Consider the following 9,235-nt stretch of genomic DNA (forward strand, 5'->3'; position numbering starts at 1 on the left):
GGCCAGCTGGGCCTCCTCAGGCAGACGCAGTGGATCTATAGGGCTACTGCATCTCTTTTCCTCTTGCCCCCAACTCGCTCACCCCTTACAAAGTACAGAGACTTCGTGGCAGGGCTGCAGAGGCACAGGGTGCTCAGGCCTGCCTCTAAAGGGGTCCAGGAACACGTAGAGGAGAGTCTCTGGGTGTCCACTACAGACTCAGAGGCCCCCGGCACAGTGGGGTAGAGCCCCTCCCATCTGCACCCAGGCCATGAACATCTGTGAGTAGATTAGGAGGTTCTAGGGTCAGGGATGACCCTTAAAAAGGTTTACAGAGGAAGGAGTACCTTTCCTTAACTTGTAAAATTAGGGGCAGGGTACCATAGAGGAGGGGAAAGCAAAGGCCCCTTGTCCTCCCTCTCAGTGCACCAGTCCCCAGGGTCTCTCGTGCCTGTTCTCCCTGCAGCTCCTCTCCTGCCCCAGCTCCCGGCTGACATCCTCACACTGGCCTTTGTCTCCACTGTCCCCTTTGATCTCCTGTGTTCTACAGCCCGCCCTGAGGGAGGCAGCGGGCGAGGCAGGCGAGCTGAAAGGGGTAGTCCTTCACGCTCCAACGAGGTCATCAGCCCAGAGATCCTCAAGATGCGAGCTGCCCTGTTCTGCATCTTCACCTACCTGGACACACGCACACTGCTGCATGCCGCCGAGGTCTGCCGCGACTGGCGCTTCGTGGCACGACACCCTGCTGTCTGGACAAGGGTCCTGCTGGAGAACGCCCGAGTCTGTTCCAAGGTGCCTGTCCCTGCCCTGCTGGGAAGCCACCTTTCCCCCTGGCAGAATCTGGACCTTGCAACTCTTATAGCACCCTACCTCCAGCCTGTCCCCGCCCACACAAAATGCTCTCACAGGGCCTTCTACTTTGGGGGTCCCATCTCCAGCCAACCAAGTTCAGACCCCTTTTCTCCAAGAACCCTCTCTCCCCACAGTTCCTGGCGATGCTGGCTCAGTGGTGCACCCAGGCCCACTCACTGACACTGCAGAACCTTAAGCCCCGACAGCGGGGAAAGAAGGAGAGCAAGGAGGAGTATGCCCGCAGCACCCGGTGAGGCCTGCATGGGGTGGGTGTTCCAGGGCCACAGACATGCAACCAAGTGGGCGTGCTTCCCAGAGGAGGAGGTGATCACAGGCAGCTCCTTGACCTCTTGGTTGTCCCCAGGGGCTGCCTTGAAGCAGGGCTGGAGTCCTTGCTAAAGGCAGCGGGGGGGAACCTGCTGATCCTGCGCATCTCCCACTGTCCCAACATCCTCACCGATCGTTCACTCTGGCTGGCCAGCTGCTACTGCCGTGCCTTGCAGGCCGTTACCTACAGGTGGGTCCTCCCCACCAGAAGCAAGCCCATGCCCTCTTGGCCTTGGGCCTCAAGCATCCCTAGACACTGCATGACCTTGCCCCGGGTTCTCAGGTAGAGGGACATAAGAGCACTGTGGCCCAAGGGAGAGAACCCTTGGCAGGAGCAGGAGCCATCATGGTGGGCCTCTCCAGTTTTTTCTTTTCAACAGGAGTGCCACAGACCCCGTGGGCCATGAGGTCATTTGGGCCCTGGGCGCAGGCTGCAGAGAGATTGTCTCCCTCCAGGTGGCACCACTTCACCCCTGGTGAGCCCACACGGGACGGTGGGGAGGGGACATGGTTGGGCCTAGGCTGGGACTGAAGACTGAGCAGCTATGAGCCCCTTCTGTCAGCTGCTGGGGAGACAGACTTGCTCACACTAGCAATCTGTGCATTGAGGCACTGGGCGCAGGGCTTTGAAATCGGGCCTGGAGTTCTGCCCTAGCTTACGAGTAGTACCGCTCTGGACAACCCAACCATGTCTCAGTTTCTCAGCTTGCAAAAAGCGAAGGTGTATTAAGTCCCTAACCTTATAAGGGATATTGCCGACTCCAATGAGGTCATATCCCCAGGACCTGCAGGGCCTACGGTAAGTGTTCAGTAAACACAGGACAGACAGTTCAGGGCCATTGTTGAACATACACAAGCTACTTGTTGGAGAATCCAGGACGAGATGTTATCCCTCACTCTATTTTGACCTTCTCAAGCAACCGGGCTTTTTTCTGTTCCCTGTACCTTGCCCTTAAAGCCTTGTCTGCACATATCTTCTCCCAGGCCACCCAGGGTGCCTTCACCAACACCTTGGTGGAATCTATCATAGCACTCCTGCCTTAATTCCCACTATATCTAGTCCTGCTAGCATCGATTTTGAACTCTTAACAAAAAAAACAAAAACAAAAAAAACAACAGGGTCTCACTGTGTAGCCCAGGCTGGCCTCAAACTTGTAGCAATCCTCCTGCCTCAGCCTCCTGAGTGCTGGGATTACAGGCGTGTGCCACCATGCCCAGCTACTGCAGTCGTTTTTGTTTCAGTCTCCTACAGTAGATTCACGTGGCTCTCAGCAGATTTGCTGAGATCAGATATGCTCAGTCATCAGCAGAATCAGTACCTGTCCATTCTGTATCCCTGGTATCCAATACACGGCATGTGCCAAAGAGTTGTCTGCCACCTTCATGAATGTTGAGGGACAGTGTTCAGAAAAAGGACAAGTCTGGTGTGGAGTAGGGTGGGCAGACCCAACCAACTACAGAAAGGCAGGCTGGGCAAGGCCAGGAAGGGCCCTTGCTAAGGGGTCTAGATTTTTGCATTTTATCCAGAAAGTACTGGGAAGCTGTCAGGGGGAGTTGGGCTTTTTAAAAGGGGAATGAGATCAGATTGCTAATGTTCTGTGCAATCAACTATCTATGCTCAAGAACAGGGACCCTGTCTGTATTGTTAGCACTGCACCTGCAGGGCCTGGCTTAGTTGTTCTCAGTCACAGCAGACACTTGATAACCATCTGCTGATGGATGCTGAGCGGCTATAGGAATGAATGGGCACTGTCAGCAGTGTGGAACATGAACTGGCGGGCAGACTGGCAGTAATCTAGACGAATGCCAGGAGGGGTCTGAACTGGTTCTAGTTACTCGGGAACCAGAAGCTGCAGGATGTATTTGAGAGGGGAAGAGTCGGATAACTCCAGTTTCCTGACTTGCCCGGCTGAGTTGTCGGTGGGACTCTTGCCAGGGGCAAGGAGGGGGCCCCGGGGGGGGGGCATATTTGCAACCAGGCATCCAGGGGCCTCGCTGATGCCCCCTCTCCATTCTCCAGCCAGCAACCTACTCGCTTCAGCAACCGCTGCCTGCAGATGATTGGTCGCTGTTGGCCTCACCTCCGGGCCCTGGGGGTTGGGGGCGCTGGCTGTGGGGTCCAGGGCCTGGCATCACTTGGTGAGTTTTTTCTTGGGACTGGGGTGGGTAGTGATGAGAGCCAGGCAAGAGTGTAAGTCTGCTCTGTGAAATTCCACATGGGCTTGAGGCTGCAACCAGGGTGGTGGCAGGGGGACCCAGGGCACTAGGCAGGAGGTGACCTGGGGAGTTTGTCAGCAAGGCCTCTGTTCTTCCTCTTTCTAGCAAGAAACTGCATGCGGCTGCAGGTCTTGGAGCTGGACCATGTGTCAGAGATCACCCAGGAGGTGGCGGCTGAGGTCTGCCGAGAAGGCCTAAAGGGACTGGAGATGCTGGTGCTCACGGCCACCCCTGTCACCCCTAAGGCCCTATTGCACTTCAACAGTGAGTAATAGGGGAATACAGGACAGGGTATGGCTGTCACCCATTACCATGTCCTGCAGCAAGTTAGCAAAACCAATTCCCTATCCCTCCTAATCAGCAAGCACCAGCCCTGGGGGTACACCGACCGGAGTTCTGTTCTGGCTTTACCACCAGTGCCTTCCCAGGCCAGTGTTGCGTTCCAGATTCTCCAGTATCTGGTCCAGTTCCAGACACCCGTTGTGCCATGCGCTACCATTGGCCTTGTTTGAGCCTCTAGCCAGGACAGATAGGTTAGGAGCACAGGTTTTGGAGAAGGACTGCCCTAGGTTCCAGATCTGGCTCTAGTCCTCATTAGCTGTGTGACTTTCAGGGAAATTACCATTGAGAATCCTATACGCCGATCTTCTAGGACAGCAATGGTCAACCTTTTAGACACTAAATGTCCAAACTGCAACCCAAACCCTACAGTTAAACCTGAATATTGAGGTGTAGTTTAGAAAAAAACAACTCATATAACTTATAATGTCATCACAGAGCAGGCTCTGCATGCTTGCTGCAGTACGCGTGCCATAGGTTCGCCATCACGGTTCTATTTTTTTTTTTTTTGGTTTGGTACTGGGAATTGAACTCAGGACCTTGTGCTTGCCAGGCAGGTACTTGTGCCGCTGAGCTATCTCCCCGGCCCCAACCATCACAGTTCTAAAAGATAGAGGTGGTAGAAAAGTAAAGGCAAAATGTGTGTAAGCCCCTCGGGACAGTTCTTGGGGCAAGTACTTTTTCTCCCTGGACCCCAAATCATGGCTTCTCTGTCTCCCCACCTCCCTCCTACCACCCATTTTCAGTCACTCCTCTGCTTTCAAGGTGAGGACACGGGCGTCCAGCTTAGGCAGCTCCTGCCCAAATGAAACCATCATCCATGACCACATGGCTCCTGGGAGGCCCCATGCCCTGAGCTTATCAGCTTCAGGACCCCCTCTCCACTCCCCTTCAGCATGCCCTGTGGTGAAGGCACTACTTGGCCTCTGAACTCACGTTCTCCAGGCCCCTCAGCCCCTACTGCTCTGCCTGCCCGCACCTAACTTTATAGCCACACCCAGCCCCTTTTGCCCTCTGTTCCCATGGCAGTTTGCCAAGTGGCAGGCCACGGTATAGCTGTCCGCTCTGCTGGACAAGTTGCTAGAGCCTCTGAGCAGTTGACTGTTACCTACTTATCCTCCCAGAGTGCCATCATCCGTCTTCTCCCGGGTCCAGCTGCACGCCCTGACCAGCACAGGCTTGCCCTTCACGTTCCCAGTGTCTTACACACAATTGTTCCTCAGTGGGGGTTTGGTTTCATTCATTAGTGGCGGGGGAGGGGGGCAGCCCCATTGCCCAGGCCAAACATTGGCCTCCCTTACCCACCTTTGCCAGGCATTTGCCGGAACCTCAAGTCCATTGTGGTCCAGATTGGGATTGCTGATTACTTCAAGGAGCCCAGCAGCCCTGAGGCCCAGAAGCTGTTTGAGGATATGGTGACAAAACTCCAGGTAAGAGATGAGCTTTAAGGCCGTCCAGGACCTCATGTGAAACCCATAGGCTAGGGTTGCCGTGATTGAGCACGGCAGGACTCCACCTGCCCATCTCTGAGACAACTAACCCAGGGTCTGGTCTGCAGGCCCTGCGGCGGAGGCCCGGCTTCTCTAAGATCCTGCACATCAAGGTGGAAAGCGGCTGCTAACCCGGGTTGGGGGCTGCAGGGCCCCTGCCAGCCCCATACCAAGGCGCTCTTTGGACTCCAGAGGGACCCTGGTTTGGACTAGACCTTCAGTGGCCTAGTGTTACTCCAGCTTCCAGGGAAGGGTTGAATATCCTGTCCTTCTGGAACAGTGGAGCAACAGGCCTGATTGAGGGCACTGCCTCCCAGGAGCAGGAGCTTGGACAGAAGGTGTCCTCCAACCCCTACCCCATCCCCAGCTGGAGCAGCCTTCTGGCTCAGCCACAGAGGGAGCTGTCACCACCAGCACCTGATGTCATCGCCTGGAGGATCTGCAATAACTACCCAGAGGCTCTTCAGCTGCTTGGGCAGGCCTCTTCCTCCTGAGGCCCTGCCCTGTGGTCAGGGGCTTCTGCCAGGCCCCAGGCCAGAGGGGATCCATGAGGCAGCTCAGACTCAGCAAGGAGGATTCTCTTCCACCTACCTGTTCCAGCCTGCTGCGGGACACCCACTTCAGACAGCTCACCTAGGCTTTGGATCCACATTCTTCGGGGTTACCAAGCAGGCCTAGGGCACTGTGGTCAGCTGAAGGCCTGGGGTGGGTCCACAGTTGGGTGGGCTTGGAAGGAGGAAGAAGTCACCCAGAACTTCTCTGGGTGACTTGAGAGAAGATGAGATCAATCCTCTCAAAGGGTAAAGGGAATTGCTGGGGGGAAAAAAACTTACTGCTTAGACAAGACTTCCTCCCAACTACCACATACGCCACCATACACTGGAGCTAAATTCCTAGCTAAGAGGTGCATGTTTCTCTACCTACCATCCATTCCTAAGGGACCTAAGGGATGGTCAGGTCCCAGCCCTGGGAGGCCCCATCTGCAATGAGAAGGAATTTCCTTCTAATCCAGGTGCTTGGAAGCCATGGTCTTTGGGTCCCCAAGGCTGTGTAGAAGGGGTACTGCATTGCCCACTCAGCTGGGGCCTAGAGGGTGGCTTGCTTTGCTTATCTAGTTAGCTCGCTGAGGTGTGGCTGTGGGCAAGGAAAAGCATCCTCAACTGACTTCCCCCCTTTCTCAGGCCCCCCTGCCAATGGTTGAGGTTGCAGTGGGTCTTTACCTCAGGCTCAGAAGCCACAGAATGCCAATGGGGGTTTTCACTGGCCCCTCTGCACAGTGCCCAAAAGACAAGGTTCTGGCACCAAGGCTCCGAACACTGAGACTCCCCCCAGCTCTCAGAACTTCCACAGTGGCTTTGAGGCTGAGGCTCCTGCCCACCTTCATGTGGATAGTTACATCACACATAACCTAAATCCACCTTAGGCTTTGTTTCCCTTGCTCCTGTACAAGATCAGGTCCCAGCCCAGCCACAGGCTGCTGGTACTGGCAAGAGTTGGGATCCTCCCCTTTCCCAGTCTTCTCCAGGGACCCATCTCTGCCACAGCTTAACCTGGACATCTAAACCCAGCCCTGGTTCCCTTGTAACAAGTTCTCCAGTGCTACCCCCTCTGGGTCTCAGCAGTGCACCCAGCTCCTTTCATCTCTTCCTGTGGCTTGTTCTATCCCTGCCCTTTGAAGACCTGAAATGCCAAGGGTGTCATGTTGGCAACTCCCTGTCCAGTCTTACACGAAGCCTAGGGTATGTGGCACCCCTGCCCCTACCCCCTGCAGCTGCCTCTATCAGTTCCCACCTCCCCACTCCCCAGTAGTCACAGGAAAGACAGCACAACTTTCCTCTCCTCTAGGGGCCTGACAGGAAGGTGGAGATCCACAGGACCTGGGTGTCTATCCTTTCTTTCCAACTGTACTGCAGCCCCTGCTCCCTCCGATCCCAGGACAAGAGGTGCTGCCCTCCCTGTTTCCTGGACAAAGCACAAAGGGATGCCCTGTTTGGCCTAGCCTACCCAGCTAATGGATTTTGGCAGTTTCTTCCTGGGTGGGACTCACTGAGTGCCTGGGGTCAGCACTGGGGAAGGAGGGCAGCGGTCACAGGCACTGAACAGGTGGGGAGACGTGGTGCTAAAAGGTCTGGTATTAGTCTCTTTACCCACTCCTTGAGAGCACTAGGGGTGGGAGACAGACCCCTCTTCTGCCAGGTGCAAGTGTGCCTCCCACAGGTCTCCCTCGGTCCACAAAACCCAAGTTCTCCACCCTTTATCTTCTGGCTCTGAATGAAGGCTACAGGAGTACATGTTGCCTACCCAAACGCCAGGTCACAGCTTCTCTTTACACACATCCCCGCGCTGGCAGTCTCGTGCACACTGGCCTTCATGCATGCCCGGAGAGCCAGCAGCTCCGTGGCGCTCACCTGACGCTGTTTGTTTGCTCTGTCCCCGGGGGAGGAGCCCTGCTGCTGAGTGGGAGCCTCCGCTTGCTGGGGCTCTGTTTACTCACTTGGCAACCACAGAGCTATAGCTGAGGATGGGGCCTGGGACAGAGCCTGGCTTATTTAGAAGCACCTTATCCCTTTGTCCACTCAAAGGGGAGCCCATCTTTCATACCTTGTAACATGCAAAAAAATCTGAGGGCAAATCAAGGGAGGCCCTGTCCAGGCACCCCAGATCTGTGCAGTGGTCCTGTGAGTAATGGCCATAGTATCCCTATTACTGCCCCCACCATACAGCCCAACCCTGGCACCTAGAGTTTGGCTTGAGTACTTCATGCCTCGTTCAGCCTGCTTCCCCACAGCACTGGCAGGAAGCAGAGATGCACACACAGGAATCCCTGCTTCCACTGGCCAACAGACCACTGAGAGATCACAGCCACTCACTTTTCCTCGCCCTGGGAGCACAGGTTAAGTCAGTTCCTCAGGAACTGCTTCTAAAGAAAAGGAAAAACAGAGGCCTCTTCTCAAAGCCTGCTACTCCAAGGTTTGGTTGTGGTCCTTTGCCTTTGGGTTCTACCTGCCCCCGCCGGCCCTGGCCTCAAGTACTTTGAGATATAGGAGTGGAGCTCCATAGACCCCAATCCCTCTAAGGCGCTGAGATGAAGACCTTTCCAGGATGACTGCTGGTGCCAAAGACCCAGTTCCTGGCAAACCTGGAGTGGAAATCGTAGATGGTGAGTGGGGTATGGTCCAAGTGCCCAGAGGAGTTAACTCCCACTGATGGGACCTGTCCCCACCTGCCAGTCCCTGAGGAGTGTTAACTTCCCTCTCCCAGGGGCCTGGTACTTCTCTTTAATGTCTGGTGGCCATGCTTTCTCACCCAGCCTTGTTCCAGGCCTGCATTTCTGTATATATTGCTGTGTATTGTGTGTATGTATTTATTCCTGGACAAGTGTGCTCATCTGCAGCCCTTGCCTGAGGATAAGGTTTAGGGTTGGGTGAAAATCCGAACGCTAGGGCCTTCCTCCCCAATTCCTTGGGACCTTGGCCAGTCCCAAGACTGCCCTGACAATCAGGCAGGTGCCCCATCATGAAGTCAAACCTCCTCTGCCTCCCCAGCAGGGATCTTGTATACAGAGCAGAGGTCTGAGGTCATCAGGCCTGCCTCATGGCTATCGCCAGTAGGCTTGGCTGTAAAGGGCACTGCTGGTGTGGACCTCCACAACTGGCCCTTAGGCCCTACCTTCCGCACAGCCAGGCTGTACTGGGCCTGACCATGAGTGGGCACTTCCCCCACCCCAAGCACATAGGCAGAGGGGTGGAGAGCAGCTTTTGATTTTACTTTTATTTCTAAAGTGGTGCCTGTACCTCCAGCCCCCAGGGGGCCTTCCCTGGCCCCACTTCTCTGCCCCACCCAGGCATTGCCATCCCAGCACTTTGCTCTACATTACCCATGGATGCCCTTTGCCGAATGTACCTGACTGTGTATGTATTTAAAAAGGACTCATGGGCATCAGAGAATTTATGGCTCTGTATCTAATAAAAGATGGTGAAACTGGTACATCTGCCCCAGGAAAATATATGTGGCTGGATGTGTCATTCTGT

The 9,235-nt window shown here is 55.1% G+C and overlaps 1 protein-coding gene across 5 annotated transcripts in view; it reads left to right on the top strand.

Annotated features, from left to right (window-relative positions):
* The window catches only part of Fbxo41 (F-box protein 41), a 38,529-nt gene extending 29,338 nt beyond the window's left edge, over positions 1-9,191 (top strand). For 4 of the 5 annotated variants that reach the window (XM_013514580.1, XM_005385563.2, XM_005385564.2 and 1 more), the window contains 8 exons: positions 530-771; positions 966-1,081; positions 1,196-1,348; positions 1,539-1,634; positions 3,179-3,297; positions 3,481-3,639; positions 5,029-5,144; positions 5,273-9,191. In XM_013514580.1, coding sequence (XP_013370034.1) covers positions 530-771; positions 966-1,081; positions 1,196-1,348; positions 1,539-1,634; positions 3,179-3,297; positions 3,481-3,639; positions 5,029-5,144; positions 5,273-5,335 — 1,064 coding nt within the window. In that variant the 3' untranslated portion in view covers positions 5,336-9,191. The remainder of the gene's footprint in view (positions 1-529; positions 772-965; positions 1,082-1,195; positions 1,349-1,538; positions 1,635-3,178; positions 3,298-3,480; positions 3,640-5,028; positions 5,145-5,272) is intronic. The other variant, XM_005385566.2, reaches the window with a different exon arrangement.
* Positions 9,192-9,235: the final 44 nt, after the last annotated feature.

Source organism: Chinchilla lanigera, unplaced genomic scaffold, assembly GCF_000276665.1.
Source record: "Chinchilla lanigera isolate Chin_1 unplaced genomic scaffold, ChiLan1.0 scaffold00023, whole genome shotgun sequence".
Lineage (NCBI taxonomy): Eukaryota > Metazoa > Chordata > Mammalia > Rodentia > Chinchillidae > Chinchilla > Chinchilla lanigera.